Here is a 22,425-nt window from a genome sequence, read left to right as displayed (position 1 = left end):
ACTTACACAAAGCACGTATTATTGCCCATTCACTTCCAAAGGCAAAGCAATGAATGGAAGAAGATTCCATCAGGAGCAGTGAAAAGACACGGAGGCAGCCTGGCCAGGCTCAGACACCCTCGGGGTGAGCACAGCAGGGAAGGGAACTCACCATTCCTCCCCTGCCCTAACGTTTAACATAAGCATCTGCTACTGACAGACCTCAAGACACCAGGTTAAACAATTTTTGCTCAATCCAGGATGGCTGATCTTACACAAATACGCAGGGTTTCCATAAGAAGCTTTTGAACATTCATACCGAAAAACCTGTTACCAACCTAAAGTTTAAAAAAAAAAAAAAATCCAAGATTCCTGACTCAGAAGGCAGTTCTGCACTGTCTATAAACTTTCCTACAGGAAAAAAACGCCTATCACACAGAAGCGTTCGGCACTTTGCATTCAAAATACGAGCGCACCCAAGTCACGCTTCTCTTCCACTTCAAGAAAAACAATCCCAATTGCCCAGAAGCATCCACGCGGCGTGGGGCAGGGAGCAGGATCGGCCCCGGGCTCCCCACCCAGCCCGACACCCGGAGGGGACAGCTTCGCCTCCCAGCCCAGCGTCGGCGCTTCTGACGGCTTCCTCCTCGTTTGAGCCGGCCGCACACGGAACTGCGCCGCAGATCAGCGGCCGCAGTAGTAAAGCACAGAGCTGAACCAATTAGCGTGGGGCTGCCCAGTGCTGATAAATCCTAACCTCACGTCAGGGTCACTTTTACAAGTCTAGATTAACTGTGGGGGAAAACGACAACAACAATTAAACCATTCAAGGTTTGGGTTTTTTTTTTTGTTAAGGCCTTTATGTGAACCGATACACATGCACACATGCACGTCCTGGTAAACAGAGGAACGTTTACTGTTTCCTCCCAGGGATATAAGGAGCACTGCTGGCAAAATCATTATTTTCCATTGAAATTCGGTTTTTGCTATGCTTATTAATATATACGTTTCAAGCATAATAGTAAACTATGATTTTAAGAGATTCCTACTACCAAAAAAAAAATCTGCACTTTGGGTTAATTTTACCATTTGTTTTCACTGTAATTAACAAGAAGTAATTATGTTCTCATCTAAAATTAACAACTGCCGAACGAGCAAAACAAAAAACATTCCTTTTTCAAATGGGATGCTTTACAATGAGCTGGACAAGAAGCTGCTGTTTTGTTCTCTAAGACACAGATTTCAGAGTTTTCTATTCTCCAACAGTTTCCCAAATTCCTGAAAGACACGGTTCCCAGGAGTTTTTCTGAGGTTGTTACTTAATAAGCTCAATTTTCCAACCTCATCTGTTAGCATTGTTCCATGTTCTACAAAAACTCTCCTGAGCCAAAGAGGGCAAGCGGAGAATGAGAATGACTGTATGTGGGAGGAGTGTCTAGCTGGGACAGTGGACTTGGTGATGTCCCTGGCTTTGAACAGGCGAAAGGCTCAGGGCTGATGCCCCAGGAAGCAGGGAGTGTGGGGTGGTTTACCCCGTCCCACTCCCATTTGGCACAGAAATTCCCTTCCCTACATCAGAAGTGTCCCCATTTTGACCAGAGTCTCCACGAAGATTTTGGGGTCTGGACACTCCCAAGAAACCACAGCCACTACATTTCTGGCCAGCCTTAATTTACTGAATCATCTGCCATGTGGCTACTCTACCTTCTCCTACTTTATAGCATGAACACTAGCAATTATTAAAATAATTTTAAAAGCCTTAACAGAGGACTGAACCAAGAGTGTTCCTCAGTGTTTACAACAGAACCATTACGTCCCAAAGCAGTTCAGGCTTTCTTCAGCATTCACTTTTAAATAAGATTTAACCTTCATTTTCCCTTTCCATTCTGACAGCAACGTTTCTACACCCAAGTGTTAATGCAGAGAAATAATTATTTAGGCTCTGAGAAACAGCTGATCATTGTTGTAAAATGTTCTGAAGATCAGCTTCTCTTTACTGCTTTGAAGATATAAGTTACTGTACTGAAAACATCCAAATGTTAGCAGATGCCAAAATTAGCACTAAACCGTGTTAATTATTTAATATTGTCTACGTGAAGAACAACTTTCTTCAAACAACACAGCTGAAAAACTGTTTTACATAGAAAACATATGGAATCGCGGGTGTTAGCTTCTATTATTTACCAAGGAATTCTTAAAAGAATGCAGAACGGGAATTTTATAATCCTCAGTTAAGCACTCCACTGACAATTTTAGCACTTTTTTGTCAGCAATTTTAAGTCACCTTTTTTTTTTTTTAAATGAAAACAAAAGAAAACATTTAAGTGACAAAAAAAGCTTTTCCTGTTTAACTATTCAGTGTTAAATAGCCAACTAGTTGTTCTGGTGGCAAAAAGGCTGCCAAGGGACCGTGTAGCCAAGTCTGCTTATTAGTTAAGCAAGCACAATCAGAAATGAACTTATACTTTGTATTCTAGAGAAAACAATACACATACAAAAGAAGGCACAACGATACACGCATTTTGAGGCTAACTTTCTTTTTCAAATCCTAATACAAATGCACCAAAATCAATGAGGCAAAAGAAGTACTGTCTACTCCTCCATACCCACATTAGCTGAGAACAGCTAAATTCAGATCTCCAAATCAAGCTACTTGGAATACAAACAAGAATAAAGAAAAAAAAAAAATCTACTGATAAACACCGGAGCACCTGTAAGGCAGCAATCATTTTTAAAACTCTCCTTTATCACAGACAGAGCTTCTTGAACCATGTACATCATACGGTAACATCTGCAGCTGCAAACTTCAAAACTACATGGTTTATGCAAATCATGCAAACAACTGTTTTAGAAACAGAAATTTGAGAGACACATTCAAGAAATGAGACCTTGCACCTATGCAATTTAGATTTCATCTTGCAGTGCAACCAAGTGGATGAAGGGTGGAGGGATGATGCTTCGGATGGAGTTTATTTTATATGCTGGGGCTGTTGCATATTTCAACACTGTCATTAATGCCCTGATGTGTCACCACCCCAAATAACCACCCAAATTAGTTTCTTCCCGAAAAGGGAGACAAAACAAGTTGGTCAAAATTCTTCTCCTCTGCCTTTGGAAAGCCAGTTACCTCACATGTGGCAGCAGTTACAACCAGGACATTTTTGAGCAAAAATACATTCTGAGGGGAAAGTTGTACTTCACTGCTCACATGTTTGTTGTGTATTTACTTTCTTATTTATTACATACTACATTTTATTTTTTGTTTTGTAAGCCAAATCCTCAGACAGTATTTCAATAGCTTTCTGGTCAACTATTCTTAGAGCGTAAAGGCAACAAGACAGACTTGAAAATGTGTTTTAGAACAGCTGACTACTGCGTGTCACCCAGTGAATTACATCTTTCTTATGCTCTGCAAAACACCCTAAATCCACAAATACACTCCCAATTTCAATAGTCTATTCTTTCTGGCAAATCTTCCCAACTACTTCTATTTTTGCTCCATTGCTAGCGCCACTCATCTGAAGCAAATTTTGAGGACTTCCAAAATTAATTACTGCCTTCCTGCTTTGCCTCTGGCTAGAAGCTGGTATAAACATCACCACCGAATTAAGCTGTATCTCAAATTCCTTATTCTGTTGACGATGAATGATTCTTCCTTTGTCTCAGGAAAACTGTAAGTCCCTTAAGTTTTCTCCCCACCCTTTATTTTTCTCTCTAATAATGCAGCATTTGTGGCCTGTGTCATCATCAGCCACTACAAACTCACACACAGCTGGGACAGAAACCCTTACTACTCACGCTTCCTTTGCTCTAGCTAGTCCATTCACATTTCCTGCTATAACTTTTATCCCACAAATGCTCTCAGTGTTTTGAGAACACTCCTGAAGCATGCAAAAAGCAGGTTTTTTTGTCAGTCCTCCCTACTACTGGATCCTCATTTCCTCTCTTTTTCCTGGACTACTTTTCCATAGCTTTAAAACCGCTAACAGTTTTCCTTGGATGGGGGTGAGCATGGGACAGTGCATGGCAGTGGATCACAGGGGAGGAGAGAGAAATAAATCCAAACATTGAGGTATACCACAAACTGTCTAGTATGTAATTCCTGCCACTTCCTCAGCTCCAGACCTTTTTCACAAAAATAAATAAATAAATAAATAGTTTAAGAATCCATAAGGATGTTTCTCCTTTCAGAAGCAGAGAGGACACCATTTAAGAGATCTTCCTTAAGAAATAAAAGTACATACAAAAAAAAGTATCTGCAACTAGTGTGCATTATTTGAAGGTTTCTCATCTAAAAGTTACCTTTTTTTTTTTAATACCTCAAACTGACAGAATCAAAGCAGAGAGCTCCAGTTTAAATGTCATTACAGTCAGATCTGACCCAAACCTGAAATGAGCTTCAGATGTTACTGGTCAAAGTCAGAATGAGACCAGGATTTAAGAATTACTAGAGACAGTAATAATTCAACTGCAACGGTTATCCATGCAGGAATACCTTTCCCTTTCTGAAAGGGGAAAACTTTCTTTCAGAAAAAAAGGAATAGACATGCGATGCCATGCCTTTGCAATAACAATAAGAAGAGATATGAGAGACAACAAAAACAAAGACAAAATAGACTGGGACTGAAAAAAGAATGGTTATTTTGCTGGAGGTTATCAGGGAGGAGAAGCTGCACTCCCGGACGCTGCACTCAGACCAGCAAAAGAACCAAACCAACTCTTCGATACAATATTCAGTTATTTCACCTACAAAAATCAGGTGCCTACAACTAAGTGGCAATGTGTTGTGTTTATCAGGGTGGTAACACAACACTGGCATACTTTTAACAGCTAAGCTACACAAAAGGAAATTTATCTGTGCACATGTAACAGGAGAGTCTTTACCTGTTTAAGCTTGCTCACAAACCCCATCAGACACAATACATTGTCTAGATTTTTACCTAGCAGATACACTTTTTTCACCCCTGTTACATCCTTTGACCATAAAAATGCTAAAATAAAGAAATAAACATACACGTTTTGATTTGCTCTACATCATATGGCCAAATTCAGGTATTTCAATGTCCCTGTGGATGTTTTACTATTGAAGCATTTTCAGCACACTTTTTAAGATCAAAGAAACCCCACAAGACGAAAAAGAGAGAGACACAGACAAGCAATAGGGTGAGTAGATGTCTGTCTCACTTTGGCTTGCACAGTCGGGGTAAACAAGAGACTTCACTAAACATCCAGATGATAATCTGTGGGATGCTAGAGACCTCTGGGATTTTACTAGAGAACTTCTATCAAGCTGTAGGATATCCCCATACTCCTCAAGGTAAGGCCCTGGGACTTAGCCCATGCACAGCTGTATGGCAGGAGAGAGGAAGTCCATCACAACGACCAGACTGCATGCACAGGAGAAAAATCACACCCACTACTGCTGGGTTGCACAATCCAAGACAAAAAAAGTGTTCCCTCATTGTACAAACCACTGCAAATGCCACCCTCTCTTCTTTAAAAATTAAAATTAGTTGCTTCAAAGTGTTGACACAGAATAAATAACTGTAGAACAAAGAGAAACACCTTTCAATGTATCTTACAGGCACCTGGTTTTACCTTTTACTATTGCTTCTGCCATCATACCTGCCTAATAGATGCAGTGTTCACAGCCAAATTTGTTTTTAAGGGGTGGGGGGAGAGTATTTTTTCATTATTTTCTGCAAATGCTATTAGCAACCAACTCCATGAATTTCACAAGCAAACAGAAAGGCTGTAAGTGTAAGAATTTCAATGCTAACAGTGCTTACTCCTATTCCCTATCACTTAATACAATCCAGCATTCTTGAAGTCCGAGCACACTTCAAATCCCTGCAACCTTCCTTCTCAGGGACAGTGATTCTGAACTCACCCTGCTGAGCTGTACAGGGAACATCCACTTGAATGCTGAGCTCCAGCTACTGGGGGAAAAGGAAAGGTTATTCCAGATCCACCACTAAAGGCATCCACCATCCATTTGCACACATGCAAACTAGAACTCAAGGCACTGGTGTCCAGAGCACTCCAGCAGAATCACAGCATTCCTCTACAGTTGGAAGTTAAGAACCTGCATTAAGTGACAAACTCCCGTTACGTGACAGCATTGCCTGTGCTGCATTAATTGCATGTTACAACTACTGTTCTAGGGATAGGTTTATTCCTTATTTTCCCCATTTAATTTTTTTAATGTACAAATATGAAATATTTTTTAGAGGAATGGCATTTTAAGCATAAAAAAGCCTCCTGGACATGCACAGTTTCCATGTGATTTCTGCTATCAGTTTTAACATGTATGCAAACAGGCAAAAGATTGGATCACACAAGATATAGCCATCTCACTTTCTGTTCTGCAAGTGAGGAATAAAATCAGAAACAACAGCACTGGTATTATTTACAGTATTTAGTGTTATTTTACTATTATTGATACTACTATTGTAATAGTCAATTTACATGAATACTTTATCTGGGATCAAAGAAATGACCCCTACACTTTAATTCATATACTAGTGTACTTGGTTTGGCCAGCTCTCATACCGAGATCTATCTAGCAGCAATCCAAGTCCCAGCAATACAGTTTCTCAACACCCAACAATCAGAATCTCTGCTTATGCAGGTTCATAACCCACGTGATGCTTTATCTTAAGGTAGATAAGGTGGATTTTTCTGTTTTCTGGAAACAGAAAAGAAAAACAGTAGACAAAAACCATTAGTTCTAGGTCATTAAGGATTTTCAAGACTAGATTGCATTTTTGAGTTTTGTTTAGAAATACAGAGAGGATCAGTGGAAACCCTGGCACGTACACATTATACACACAAGAGCTGTTATTGCCAGTGGTTTGTACTAGTTATCTGCACTGGTGCTTTTTAAACTTTTTACAATAGTAACATGCATTTCAATACAGATCCAACAACTTAACTCTAATCCTTATATTTGATTATCGTTGCTTGAAAAATACATCTGAAAGAACTGGTAGAGCTCTGTAGAAAAGAGAAGGTATTTCTCACCACTAGAAGTGGCACAGCTACAGCAATTCGTATTTTCCTCTACATCTTACAACACAGCAAGTCGTTAAAACAATCTGGGTAGGCCATAAACCAAATTATTCAGGTATGTCCAGGTACTGAAGTACCATTAAAATATTATCTTAAAATAGCTTTTGCTGCTGCTGAATATCACAGAGACAGTCCAAATTCCTTTGCAGATCCAGGAGGCAGCTGCATACGTTCAACCACAACACATGACAGTTACAGATCTCAGTGAGTGAATTTACACAGGAGAGAAATATGGTAGGTTGAGGAAAGCATTCCAGCTCCCAGAAAATTCATGCCCACCTCAATATAATCAAGTGTACAGCTATCTTTCGAATATAAGCTGACTTCTGAAGTTAACATATACCACTAGAAATTCTGTGTTATCCATCTGAGTGCTGGTGCCACTCCTTGCCTGGCAGGCAGTTAACATACCTTCTTCTCTGTGGCGGTAGGGGAAAAGGAGCAGATATCCATCCAGCCTCTCCTCTGCTCAAGTCCAAAGAGCATCTAGACAAAGCTGCAACCAAGAACAAGGCACCCTTCTCAGCTGCCCACTTTTCCAGGTGCTCTTCCGAACTGAACCAGTAGGTAGAGCAAAATCATTCTTTTGGAAGTACTGACCTATTTTCAAAGCTTGTTCTCCCAAGGCACCCCTTCCTCTACTTTTGGTGCACCCTCACCTAGGAAACACAGGGGCATAAAGTAGGCTTCTGCCATCCTCACAACAAGTCACCCAGCTGGGAGACTGCTCCCAAGCAAAGAGTGCTGCCAATAACAGGATGGTAGCCAGATTAACTGGCCTGGCGCAGCACGTGGCTATGGGGGTGTGATGCGTCCCCACTGGAGAAACAAGTTACCAGATTAACAACCCCTCCCCAGATTTCTGAGCATGATGTAGAAATCAAAAGTGCAATACTTCCACCAAGAATGGGTTTATAACACCAAGAGTTTAACTAGCTTTTCATAGCATGCAACTGTCCATATTTAGGGTAGAAATTACCCATAAATTACTCAACAATTCCACTTTAAAAAATTTCTTACTTCAGAAAACACAAATATCTCTCTATTTACAAAGTTGTATCCTGCCAAAATTTCAAATACGTTTACTGTACACCTATCCTTTGATTTAATAAAGCATGCATCTGAGGTGGTTAATGTGCATTTCAAGGTATATTAAACATCAGAGATCAAAAATTAACATTAGCCCAGTTAATCTCTGCCAATATTTTGCTCCAGCTACACTAACTCGACCCTGCCTAGTATGAAGCCAGTCAGTACTAAGCCAGTTTTATACTGTTACATCTAACCTGCAAACATAATGCTAATAGCAATAGGTATATTTTTATTTAAATTTAAAATTACTGAAATTTCACACATCATCTCCTGTAAACTTTCCAGATTAGGAAGCAGGTTACCTCTGAAATTTCTTTTAACAGACCTGCTAAAGACTTGTGTGATCCAACCACATTCCAGAAAACAGTGGCTCCTGTTCAAATGAGGGCCATTACACTGGCCAGAGAGCTTAGCTGATAGAACAGCTGCAGTAAGCACCAACGCCAGGTCTGAATGGGACCTGGAAATTTTCATCACTGTGCTGAAAAGATGAGAAGAAAAGCTAGTTTGGACAGGAGGTTAAAACCCCCACAAATACATTCAGATTATGATTTGAGGTAACTTTGACATTTTAATAGGTACTTAAACCAGTTACTATAGGTGAGAAAGCTGAAGATCTTTCAGATGTATCTTGAAGTTGGAAAATGCAAGAGACTATTTTTAGCCACAAGGAATACCCCTGTGCAAGGAAAAAAAAAAAAAAAAAAAATAGTGAAGACATTCAGAAGCAGACTTGCAATGGGAACAATTTCATCCCCAGAAGTGGTTTGCATCTGAACAACATTCAATTTTCATAATGGTAAAACCATGTGTCTGCACTAAGAGCTCTGTAAGCTTGGATTTGATATTCACCCTTGGAACTTTGCTACAGCCCTGTCCCCGATGCATTTTTGGGGGGAGACAGGCCCAGGTGTCAAATAAAGGGTCTTGGGAAAGTTTTAAAAAAAAAAGTTATGTAAGTTATTAATGGCTTAAGAGCTTTCTCTCCCTCCTGCCTCCTCAGTCAAGCTGACCCACTTGTTTGTAGGGCCAAACGATAAAGCAGACCAATGAACTGAGCTAGGTCAAAAATAAACCCAAAATAAGGAAGTTATTTTAAATTCAGATCTCTTCATTCATCTCGTTTACCACGTGCTCCCACACAGTTGTGTCAGTGTAAGTGAGGAGGCAAAAAAGGTAGGCAGAGGTCAAAAAAACCTGCTCTAGAAGGCACATCTTCTCTGTAGCAGTGTTAAGAGTGAACTAGACACAAATTCTTCTCTTGGCTCCCAGTAGCATACAAAAGTCATCTGATATAATGAAGTCTGGTGCCCAGACCAAAATCCAGGACCTTCCCTGCAGCTTGTGCTCAATTTTGGATTAGACTGCTCTTTCTTGCAGGCGCTATTCTCAGCTGAACTGCTGCACAACACAGCCACCTGACACCATACCAGTTAAGAAACACTCCTCAGATGTGAGAGATGTTTGATGCCCCTGACTCCACAGCAGACTAGCACACACACCTGCTAACTGCGAGTGGGCTTCCACTATACTAATTTAAGCAAAAGCTACGTAACAATAATAATAGTCTTGAAAAAAATGGCCTTGAAGATGTACTCTGTGTTGAATTCAGTGCTACTAGTATAACTTTACTAGCAAAAGCATGTGTTTACACATCTGGACACATGAGACATTAGGAAGGCTCCCATGGCTCATGTTCAGACCTTGACCATGCTGTACTTCAAGCAACCAAGTACTTCTCTTGGATTTGACTTTTGGTCTTCAAAGGTGCCATAAAGTATCTAAATTTTGATTCATCTTCATTATTAGTTTGCAATATGGATTTATACAAACACTTTTGGGGCATGCATAATTTGTAAGACAACCAACAGATAAACATACAGAAGAGAACCGCTCGAGGCACGGTCTCTCACTGCATTAAAGTTAACACCTCTCAGTTCATTATATTGAAGGCTGCTGAAAGGTCTTAAAGAATTAGTCAGAATGTTTTCTTAATCCAGCAAGAGAGGTCACTGACCAATAAAGCTGAAGTGTTTTTATCCCAAGTTTAAAAGTCTGAAGACAGATGCTGCGGTTCCACACACATTTCTTCAGTGGCAATGCCAACGCGCCCAGTCCCCACGCTCATTCACACCTCTACAACCTGCTCTTCGTCAAAGCCAGCTCAGCTCTTTGTTCAGCTGCAGGGACTGGAGAACCCAGTGGCTTCGCTACGTATCTCCAGCAAAGCAGAAGGGACAGAACAAAGTCACAGCTGAATGGGGCTGCTTATGAACAGGCGACTGACATAGGTAAAACGAGGTCCATTTCTGTGCAACTTTCTATTATTTTTTGCCTTAATCTGTGCTACTGTCAAGATCAAGAGAGGGTTTCCCCAGCAGAGATCCAGTGGTAAGCAAAGGAGCTGCACAGCTGCACAGAAGGAAACCCCAAGAACCCTTTCCTGTAAGGACCCTATCCCTCCCACACCAGACCTCTCCTACTTTGGATGATACACTTCAGGGCACAGGTTGTAAGCCAAAGCATATGAGTTCAATGAACAAAACAGGTTAAAAACCCAAGACAAACCTGCTGAGAACAAGAAAATATCTTAAAATCAATATGGAACTGAAGCAATACAGTTGAAGAAACAAACAATTATTATCAAATCCTGTGGTTACACTTCTAGAATAAACTACTTTAAAAAAATTATTAGCAAGTTTCAATTTCTGGCAGACTTTGGTTTGATTTTACTGCTGCTTATTTTTAACTCGTCCACTGTAAGGACACTTTTAGAAAGCGGGGGGGGGGGGGGGGGGGGAGAAAAAAACCCAAAACTTACGGTTATGGTTACTACCTTCGTGGCATGACGGAAATATTGCAAAGCATTATACTAGTTTTCAAGGGGACTGTTTTTCTGGCACAGGGTTGAAGTCCAACAAGTATCTGAAACAGTCAGACTGAAATAGAGGAGATAAAAACCACACAGGAAGAACGAGAAGAGGGAAAGGAAAGCAGAAGAAAATTGTGAAACACCACTACTGTAATTGCTACTAGCAAGGAGGATTTTGCATGTGGCTTGTGACCCACTGTTTAATTCATATACTTTACAGACATGTTTGAGTTATCTCTGTGTTCAAACTTCTAATAGTATCTACTCTTCCCCAGAAATTAGGTTCACCTCTCGATATTGTTAAGCAACTAACACTTAATCAGGTGAAAAATTCTTTACAAGAGGTCAGTTCCTTGCTACTCCCAACAAAGAAGGAAATCTAACTACCTTTAGCTTGATTTAATGAACAATAAAAAGAGGGTTCATGCAGCTTCTGCTTAAGCAGATTTCCTTAAAAAAAAAAAAAAAAATTACATCTCACTGTCTTAGGACTTGCAGCCTGTAAACCCCTGCAACAGCCTCTGAGTGTCTAGTCAGCTCCAACATCTGTAACAGAAGCAAACCAACCATTTATTTAAATGGAATAGTTATGACATGCTGTGAAGGCAAACTTGTGTCCAAAAATTGTTACCTGATTATGGCTACCAGAAATATTCTGGTGATACGGAACTGTAACGTATTTCATGACTATTGAACAACAAGAGTGAAGAGTCAGCTGCATCAGGAAGAGTTCTGGCTTTACAAGCAGGAAGGGAGAATCTAAGTTCTTCCCCACCTCTGAATAAAGTGATCTCTGTTCTTGAAAAAAAACCAAAGGTGATGCAAAAACCACCATGCCCCAGTACTAGGATTGACAGCTCTGCCTTGACTGCCTAAAACAAAATGTATTTTTAGATGGGGGGAAGCAAAAAAGAAAAAAAAAAAAAGAAAATGATCGCTCGCCAAACACTTTTTAATGTCTTCATTCTTTTCCAGTAATTAGAGACTATCAAGACAAAAAAATGCAACAGCTTACTGTCCAAAACCAGTATAGTGCTAAATAAATGCAATTCAACACAGACACTCCTCTAGTCATACAGGGCCTGGGGCAGCCTAGTAGGACCAGATCAGTAAGGGTCCCTATCACAGCTGATGGGTAAAATAGTGATGCATGAAAATACAAATCCCAGACACAGGGTAGCCAACCTTTCTGATCTTAAGACCCGCAAACCAGAATGTTCGTATCACTACAAGGCACAACCCCCCGCCGCTGCCACCACCCCGTCCAGCACAGCAGAACTGCAGAACATGTGCAAGTTTAAAACACCTACCCAAAAGTCCTCACCCTCTCCCAGGAGATAAGGACTAAACTGCACATGTGAGCAACAAGAGGGGGTGGCACGCCTGCCCCAGTACCCGTGCAGGGTGGCTTCCTCCTCAGCTGGGGGGGTGTCAGATTTTCCCCTAGCCTGCAGAGCATCCTTGAGCTGCTGCTGGGTCCTGAGGGACCGCAGGCACGGGCAACCGCACACGAGATGCTCGAGAGTGCAGACAGACCACCACATGGCCTAGACTTGGAACCGTAGACCAAAATTTATCCAGTACTTTCACGGTTCAGAATTAAGTTTTACACCAAAAATTTCCTATCTAATCACAGACTAATATGTTGATCTTATACTGGGAAGTCTGTTTCTTTTCTTAAAGATATAATTTCCCTTCTCTTAAATAATGTTATATATAATCAACTCATGTATTAACTTATTTACTACACATGTAAAGTCTGTACACTTTTAATTCACAAATTAGCCATTTTATGAAACAAATTTACACCACTACTCCCTGATTTATTTAACAGTAAGAACATCAACCCCCTAAGATGGATTTGGAATTTAAAACCTTTGCCAAGTTTTAATAGGTGTTTGCACCCTCATACTTTTACCAAAATCTCCATCAAAGTTCTGCTGGACAATATCAGTGATGTTAGAAAATAACTCACCAAAACATGGGAAGGAAAATCTCTGTTGTGGATACACACAACCATTCCTTTTTTTAAACACAGCTCAACAGAAATTCATCCAATTGTTGTATTAGTATAACATCACATTTAGAGCCCTAAACCAAAATTGTCCTTAGATCTTTACAAAAACAGACATGCTGGAGATGCTGTATTTTTTAAGAACAGCCTTACAGTTGCACCTTGTGAAATCACCAGATGATCAAGCTGAGAGCTACGGTGAACACCAATGATACTCCTACACATCCTTTCCTATTTACACTAGGAAAAGGGAAATTATGAAAAATGACCTTAAGAATTTTCACAGATTTCTGCATTTAAAGCAAATTCTACTGGAGTGCATTCAATCCCTTAACATACAAAATACAAAGCTCCAAGTTCTGTTTTCCAGCACTTTTATGATGTTTCCTATCAAAGAGGTGTGACTGTATTAAAAAAAACCTCATCACCTCTCCTAGGCTGCAAAACACTGCAGTACTGCTAAAAAAAACAAAAAAAAACCAAAAAACCCCAACAAAACAAACAAACAAAAAACTATTTTGAACTTTCTTCCCATAGGACATTCCAGCTCACTATCCACATCATCTTCCTCCGGCTTGCAATATGCTTTGGAGTACAAGTCAACGTGCTGGTTTCGATGCAGAAAAGCCCAAGATGTTCAGGACACCTGGAAGACTGTCTATCTCCACACACCAGCATATACGCAAGAATAAGCTGAGGTACTAGTGTTTTCTCTTCCTCAATTTAAATAGGATGCTCCTGGCACATCTTCTCTGAGTGGCATCACTCTGGAGCTTACATTACAGCTGCAGTCAGGGAGAACTCCAGGTTTGCAGACACTGAACGTCCTGCTCTCCTAAGATGTTTGATGCTACAAAACATGATGGTTTTGTTTAAATCTTCACTATTAAATGGGTCAGGAATGACATATTTCAGTAATGTGTAAAACACCTGCCAAACAGCAATTAAAAACACAAACTGAGATATGCTATAGCGATTACATAATGGAATTTTAGTTTTATCAAAATTTACCATTTACTTTTCATCTCCATATTTTTAAGAGATTTTGCTTAACAACTATGCATGTTATGCTGAACAATTAAGCTGTGTTATTCTAGATGCATATTAAGTCCAACATAAAACAGTCTTCAAATGTGTTTTTATATTCTGAAGAGAATCCCAAAGATTCCCAGGCACTATGTTAAAAGACTAACACTGTCTTCCCCAAACTGCAAATATTCAGTACAGTTTCAGTATTTTCAAAATCCATCTAACTAATTTCCAAAAGCTTAATTATTTGTAGTTGACAAAATCTCAGCCTTCTAGGGAAACTAGGCAAATAGAAGTCACAATAAAACATTATTTCCAAGCTGACCATTCTTCATTTTGCTGGCAACTCACTCAAACTCCATTCAAAGTTTCTGAACTTACAGAGCTTGTTTTACTGCAATCAGCAAGCCAAGCTGAAAAAAATGGTTTAGCAGAAATATTAAAATGTGTTAAGTCTAAGCCTGCAACAATATGCACAGATACATTATGCTACAGCTGTTGCCACTGATTAGGTGCACTTTTACTCTTTTTTGCTAGTGTATCAAATTAAAACACTAAAACCATGGGAGCAAAATACATTATCTTAAATGACCAATAGAAAAAAGTTTCAGAAGACAACACTGCATATTTAATAACTTGACAAATAAGATAGCCAGTCTCCAGCCCCCATTCCACTTGCCAAGACACTTTATAATAACTGTTAATGCTGTTGCTGGTAATGTCAAACTAGCACATAGCATGTTTTATATGTATTAATATACATACGTACTTGAGGGCAAAAAAGCACACTTTCTATGGATTACTAATGCCTTGTATTACAAGCAACCCAATATTTTACTCCTTCACAATCAACGTTCTACAGCCACAAGATACAAAGTTAAATTAAAACAACCGATCCAAGATACCTCAAAGCACAAACTAAAGTGAACAATGCCCTATTTTAAATTTATTATAATTTAAGAAAAATTGGATGCTTCACAAGCTCTAAACCAGTTCATTTTCACCCTTACCCCAAATATCAAATGATGTCATGCAAGATGTACTGGCTAAACTGGTTTAACTGCAACAAGCTGGATCCACTGTTTAGATTTTCTTGTGATAAATTATTCTGTAGCAATGAAAACGATTCAGTTAGTCTCAAACAACTATCTCCACCTGCTTTTTTAAAGTTTGGGCTTATATTACTTTTACACACACAACTTGCTACTTTACTTAGTATAGCTACCTAGTAATGACAGGGAGCAGATTTTACTTCTCTTCCGAATTCAGTCAATAGCATAGAACCACTGGAGCGGAGTAAGGAAGCCTGAGATATATATATATATATATAGAGATATATATATATATATATAGTTCATGCTGAACAGCATGTTACCTACACTTCCATCTGAATTTTACACACATTTTCCCCTGTTCCACTATTTCCACTTCTCCTTCACAGAAAGTTTACTAAAGCTGACGAGCTATTGAGCACCCGGTTCATGAAGAATGCACAGAAGAAACTCTAGACATAGTTAGCACTCTTCAAAAGTCACCAATGCTGCTTTCTCCATTGGCATGAAGTGGCTATCTGAGAATGATGCAATGCACATCTTTTCCCCAAGGCCAAGCATGCTGTTTCCAGAGGTATCAAACATTATCATTACTGGGAATAAGAGGCCAGGCCTGGTTCTTCGCTCTAGTTATAACCTCAGAATTAACATAATTTTACTTGTTGACTGCTGCATCAGTGTATCTATCTCCCCTCACCTGAGTATCATCTATTTCATGGAAAAATGTCAAGGCTGGAGAGGGGAAGGGGCAGGAAGAACATATAAACAAGCAGATACCGACAGTTGTATGATGAATTTAGTCTGCAGATTCTCCTCTCAAACATACAGCCTCACTTTATCATCACTTGGCTAGAAGCAATACAGAAGACAGTGAAGGAGCTCAGGGAAATACAGGGATACAGGCCTTCAGGAGAAAGGCACAGAAGCAAGCAAAAAAAGAAACGAACACTGTGTTATGTATGCAAATTATATTAAATTGCCAGGAATTGAGAATACTAATGAGGACAAAATACGAGAGGGAAGTAAGCATTCAGAAGACAGGCAAAAAAATAAGTTACATACTTGAGACCAGTATCACACAGTGGGTCAGGAATCTAGTAAATTCTATCAGTCATGAGCAAAACAGGAATGAACAGCAAGCAACACAAACTTTCAGTTGCATGGAAACTGCAGGAAAGTGCGATTTTAAACTTTTCACATACATACATACACACACACAGACACGCCACTGGTTTTTTTTTTCTTGTTCTTTGTAAATACCTTGCATCATTTCACCTAGAATTCAAATCTCGACTAGGGAAAAACTCGGAAGACGGCATTGCCTGAGAGGCTGCAGAGCTGACACAAGGAGAACACAAGTGTGCAACCTGAACTACCAGTCACTGTGTGTTCATGCACTGTCACACTGTCTTGGTAAGCTTGTGCTGGCTACTTCGGAAAAGAAACTTCCATAATGCGAAACACACGCACATACATAATTACAGGCAGAGGGTGCACCTACAAAAAAGCAGATTCAAACCATAAACAAGGGAAACTTACAGTTATTAAGCTGCAAATGAGACTTTCCATGAAAGAACTTTATGAAATATGTAACTGTAGACTTGTATTAAGGCAAGCTCTTTGAAGTTCAGACACATTTGCGAAAAGACGTCACAGAGCAAGCATATATAAAGTATCGGGACTTGGATTCAATTACACTTTACAGAGTAACTCACTAGCAACTAAACAGCCATAATTCTTTGCATGATAAAGCAACCTACATACCCTACTTAAGAGTAGAGAAAAACTATTTTTTTTTTTCCACTACATTTATTTAGCATACAAATAAACTCTTCAGAATTTCTACAAGATAATTTACTAATCACCACGCCAAACTGTTAATGTATCTAAAACTCAGGCACCAACGGCTCATCTGCGCACTCCCACTCTGTTTTGGCCCAAAGGCAGTCAAGGCAGCCAGAATAACATGCTTTTATGTGGCAGTGGATGAGGGATGCACACAACATCCATGACTAGTGACACAATTTGGCCAGATAATTTCCAGCATCCATGCCACCGCAAGCAGCCCTTCTTGTTCCTTCCCACCCCAATGCCAAGCTTTCATCACATTCCCACAACACTAAATGGGGCTGCAGGGTGAACCAAATTAAAATCCTACACTACATTTTAAAACCCCATTTTTTGTTTTTCATTTTGATCACTTCATAGTCACGGGGAGATGCACTAACCCAAGCACTGGCGTGGTGCACAAGATGAAAACAAGCAGCACAAACGTTGTGTTTGTCCAACTGCGTACCCTCAGCTAGGGAAGCAGCTGCCTTCAGCCAAGGGGATGCAACCTCTTCTGACAGTTCTTGTAAATTTGAAGTTTCTCTGTCCACGTATCGCTACTGCCAAGCCTCGCTAAGGCTAAAGCTGATTACAAATAACATCCACAGGTAACAGGAGACTAAATACACAAAGAGGTGATTTGTCACATCATAGCATTCTAGCTAAGTACTGCAAGTAGGTGAGCCTGCATCACACCTGGTCCCACTGAGCAGGTACCTGCCCCTTATCAAGACTGTCATTGTTTCTTTCCTTCATGATGCAGAGATTAATTTTTCTTTGTAAAGGGAATGACTTCCTCCCTCCTGAAGTCCAACAGCCCTGTCTAGTACTACTTTTATTTACACAGAGTGTCCATAAGGTCATCAAGGAAGAGTACATTAATCATAAGGGAAAGGGAAGGGAGAAAAACAGGGACATGAGAGAAGACATTCAAAATACCTTATCTGATTTAATCCTAAAGAGTTTAATTCCACACTTTTATCACTACATCTGAAATGGTTATTTCATTCATCAAAAATTGTTCATCTAGTATAGCTGTACACAGAGTAAGCGAACCTTCACATAATTCAGAATCAAGATGTGCAATTTTCCACTGTGCATTCTTCACATACCTCCTAAATCTAACATGATCACTCACTGAAGAATGGCATCCGACACTGTTCTATGCATGTTAAAATTAAGCTAACTACATGTTATTAAGTATTTTCCGCACTGCTTGAAAACATCTCTCTCAAGAAAGCACAGACACCCATACATTAAGATGATGAACATTGTTTTACACACTAAATTAATATATACCCATGACATCAACTTTTATTAAAAGTTAGCAAAAATCTGATCTCTGCAATCTTGTAAACTTAACACATTTCTCAAGAAAAATTAAGTATTGCAAAAAACCTCCAAAGGCTAAACTTTTTTTGTTTTGCTTTTGCATAAATAGAGAGTTCTATAAACTCTCACAAATTGGCGAGCTCGTAATATCACCCGGAATCAGCTGTGTGCGGCCTAATAGATGTCAAATAGATTTCTGAGATAATGCTGTATTGTCGGTGTCACTATGCTGATGTACACAAGAGACTCTTTCCTCACCCCTCCAATGGAGGTGGCCACCAGCATAAGACTTCCACGACCACCAAAGGGACTTCTGCATGTATTTTGGACTCCTGTACCCCCAGGGACAGAAGGGGGTGCAATCCAGAGAAGTTCAGAACACCTTTAAACTGCATAAAAACATTCAGCATTTCACAGTGTGCCCAGCATGGTAGAGCATAAAGCCCAGAAAAATGAAAATAAAACCATTAAATACAGTCAATATTCTAAAGGACTTGAAAAGGGTTTTGAGAAAAAGCAGATTGCTAAAGGCTATCAAACAACCTGCTGGAAAAGGTAACCTACAAGATGTTAATATTTGTATGCATACAAACAAATATGAGGTATATTTTAAATTACCCCCTTTTATGTATTTGTCACACAGTATATAAACACCAGTTTGGAGATTTTTCTAAAACAAACCCAAAACCAGTAGTTCTGACAGTAAATAAGCTTTAGCTATCATTTTATGAAATAAGAGATTTGTGTTTAAGAAAGAAAGGCTTTACGTTATGACCTTCTAATCTTGAAATGTAATCTCACAGTCACTGTGACAAACTTCCACTAAACACCTTTGCTCCTCCTGATTTCAGTGGCTATTATTTAGCAGAAAGGTACATTTGCTAAGTCGATTTTCACGTTTTCAAGCAAAATATCTTGTGTTGGTGAACATTTATGCCACTGTTAATTAAAACGGTCGTAACAGAAGTGGCATCTTCAGAGCCAGGCATTCTAAACGACATTTAGGGAGTTGGTGTTTTTGACCTCCAAGTCAAATACCATCGGTACGAGCAGCGTACCGTGGCTGCCCATCCTTAGGGAACAAAATCCTGCCGAACGTTCGCCCCAAATAATTTTACATCGTCGGATTCAGACGGAAGGTGGTGTTCGAAGGGGGTGGCTGTGTAAAAATAACAACACAATGCAAAAAAAAAAAGCCACGCTAAAGGCACCACTGGAGACTACACCGGGACGGGAGTAGAGAACCAGCCTGAAAATGTAGTGCCTCCTTTATGAAGCCAGCGCAACTGCATGACGGTGCAGGATCCGGGCCGAGGGCTGTGCAGGCGCTACACATGGCCAGCGCTGCCCGCCGACCCCGCGCTAGGCCCGGCCGGCAGCCGTTCCTGTAAATAACCCTCAGAGGAGGGTTAATTAAAAATGGCGAGCAGCGTGGCTGCCTGCATACAATGAGCGGCCGGGCCGAGCCGCCGCGCCGCCCCGCACGGCCCCGGGCAGGGCAGGGCTGAAACCCACCGCCCACCCCGGCGGCGGGAGCGGGGGACGCCGCCGGCGGGCCGGGCTAGGCCCCGCTGCCCGGCAGCCCCGGGGGCCGGGCAGCCCTCGGGACAGCCGCGTCCCCTTCGCCCGCGGAAGGCAAAAGCCTCCCCCGACATCGCAACTACTTGGAGACGGACCCCCGCGTCCGTGCCCGTGTCCATTCCCCCCCCCCGCCCAGGCCGGAGGGGCCCTCCTTCGGGGCGCGGCTGCGCGCCCCCGCCGCCCCCCGCCAGGCCGAAGGTCCGGGCTCCCGGCCGCACGCCTCGCCCCGGGGGAGCGGGTCTCCTTTTGTAGCAGCACTTCCCCCGCACCCTCCCCCTCCCGCGATGCAAATTCCTGCAGAGCCCCCTCCACCCACCCACCCACCCCCCCCCCCCGGCCTCGCACCGCTCCTCACGGCCCCAACTTTCCCCGGCGTCGTCCCCCGCCCCGCCGCCCCCGCTCCCGCCGAAGCGCCGCCGGGCAGAGCTGCCCGCGCCCCGGGAGGGGGGAGCCCCGCGGCCGGGGCTGGCCGCGGCCGGGCACGGGACGGCGAGCGGCGGCCGGCCCTGCTGGGCAGGGGAGGCGAGGGCCGGGCGCGTGTTTACCGCGGCGGGAGGAGGGGAGCTCCCCGAGGGGGACGCGACGGCCGGGGAGCCCCGGGAGCCGGCAGCGAAGCGGGGTGGGGGGGGGGGGTGTGTGTGGAGGAAACTCTCCTCAGAGTTGAGGGCGCGGGGCCCTGCGCGGCCCCGGCTTTACCTTCCATCTCCATGTCCTCGGGCTCGCTCAGCTGCTGCTCCCCGGGCTTCTGGTGCTGCTGCTGCTGCTGATGGTGGTTCATGTCGGGCTGGGGCTGGGGCTCGGGCTCGGCGGCGGCCTGGGCCTTTCCCGCTGGGGGCTGCGGGCCTGTGTCGGCGGGGGAAGGGGCGGAGGAGCGGCGGGGCCTCGGCAGCGGCCGGGACTGGGCACCCGCCTCGGGGGGCTGCGGCTGGGCTCCGGCGGGCAGGGAGCGGGCAGCCGGCGGAGGCAGCGAGACGCGCACGTATTTGCTCGCTATTCGCCCAATCTCGGCGGCGGCACCCGGTCGGGGGAAAGGGGTGGGGAGGAGGGACCGGCCGGGGGTGGCGGCTTCCCCGGGGGCCGGAGGGGAGGGGACCGGGAGGAGGGGAGGGGGGGGGGGGGAACGGGAGACCAGGAGTCAGGGCCCGGCGGCTGCGCCCGGCGCTTCCCCCTCCCCCGGCGAGGTGTCCCCGGCGCTGCGAAGTCGGGGAGGCGCCGCGGGGCCCCTCCTCTGCCCTCCCGCCCCCCCCAGCGCCCCGGCACAGCCGCTGGCCGACGCCCGGCTCGCTGCTCCCGGCCCGCGGGCCGCCCCCGTTGCCTGTGCCCCGGCGCGCTGGTGCCGCTCCGCCGCCGCCAGCGCTCTCTGTCTCAAAATGGCGGCTGCGGTAAACGCCGTGAAATGTCACATCCGCATGAGGGGCAGCCCAGCGAGCCGGGGAGGGGGAGGCAGCGCCGCGGCCGCCCCGGGAACAGCAGCCGCTGCCGCCGCCGCCGCCGCCACAGGAGGCCGGAGGGGCGGGGCCACAGGGGCCGGGCCCGGGCGCCGGCGCCGCCGCCGCCGCGGCCTCCCCGCAGGCCGCCGCCGCCACCTGCGCGCAGCCCGGGCAGCGCCGCCGCGGCCGCCGAGGGTCCTCGCTGCCCGCCGGCCCGAGGCGCCGGGCCCCTCCCGGCCGCCGCGGGGGAGACCCGCTCCTCCCGCCGGCCCGGCGCGGAGGCCCGGGGCCGCGCCCTACGCCCGCGCCTTGCGGGAGCCCGGGCCCGCCCGCGTCTCCGCGGGGGAGCCTCTCGCCGCGCAGCCCGCCGCCGCCCAACGCACCCCCCCCCCCTCCCACCCCGCCGCCGCTACGCGCCCTCTCGCGGCCGAGGGCGGCGGCCCCCGCGGCGGGGCCCGGCCGGGGCCCTGGGGGCGGCGGGCTGCGGGCCGCCCCCGGGCAGCTCAGGCCCCCGCGGAGGCTCGGTGGAGGCGCCGGGTTCCGTCTGGGCCCCGGGGGCTTCCGTGCCCGCTGCGGGCACGTCTCGCCCCTTGCGCGCAGGCCCGCGTGTGTGTGGCCGGGTGCGGGGCTCGTGGCGGGCTCGGGGCCTGGCAGGCCCTTCCCGGCGCTGCGCTCCGGCCTTGGAGCCGGGGCGCGGCCAGGCGGGAGGCGGTTGCTTGCGGTGGCCGTGGCTGAGGTGGGTCCTGCTCGGGGCTCGGCCCGTCCCCTGGCGGGGCACCCCGCTGCCCTACGTCCCTGGGCTGCCGCGCTTGTAGGGCATGAGCTGGCAGATGCAGGACGTCTTTGCGTGATGTGTGGAAAGAGAGAAATCTTCTGTAAACAAGATTGTTCCTCGCCTGGATGCCGCTATTCTTCGTGAGCCTCGTACGGAGGACGTAGTCCCTTTCAGGGAAGAGACCCATCCGTTTTCCTGTGGTGGAAGGAGAAGGCAGGGGCGCGGCTGAATAAGTAACACCTGGCTGGTCCAGTTTGGGGCTCGAGCAACGAAGGAAGCAACTTGACTTAGGGATGGAAGAGTAGCTGAAAGTCTGTGGAGAGACACGTTAAACAGTCCAGTATTTCACTTCACGGTCCTGGGAAAGA

General features: G+C 44.4%; 2 protein-coding genes across 2 annotated transcripts in view; one reads left to right on the top strand and one right to left on the bottom strand.

Annotated features, from left to right (window-relative positions):
- USP7 (ubiquitin specific peptidase 7) overlaps nucleotides 1-20,882 on the bottom strand; it is a 75,418-nt gene extending 54,536 nt beyond the window's left edge. The window contains exon 1 of the mRNA XM_030001638.2: nucleotides 20,549-20,882. Within this exon, the coding sequence (XP_029857498.1) occupies nucleotides 20,549-20,630 (82 nt within the window). The 5' untranslated portion in view covers nucleotides 20,631-20,882. The remainder of the gene's footprint in view (nucleotides 1-20,548) is intronic.
- On the top strand, nucleotides 20,629-22,201 carry LOC121232632 (collagen alpha-2(I) chain-like). The gene is made up of 2 exons (XM_041120370.1): nucleotides 20,629-21,234; nucleotides 21,425-22,201. The coding sequence occupies exons 1-2, from the start codon at nucleotides 20,629-20,631 to the stop codon at nucleotides 22,199-22,201; spliced, it is 1,383 nt and encodes a 460-aa protein (XP_040976304.1).
- Nucleotides 22,202-22,425: the final 224 nt, after the last annotated feature.

The sequence above is a fragment of the Aquila chrysaetos genome, chromosome 25 (assembly GCF_900496995.4).
Source record: "Aquila chrysaetos chrysaetos chromosome 25, bAquChr1.4, whole genome shotgun sequence".
NCBI lineage: Eukaryota > Metazoa > Chordata > Aves > Accipitriformes > Accipitridae > Aquila > Aquila chrysaetos.
This window is presented reverse-complemented; position numbering and strand designations above follow the sequence as displayed.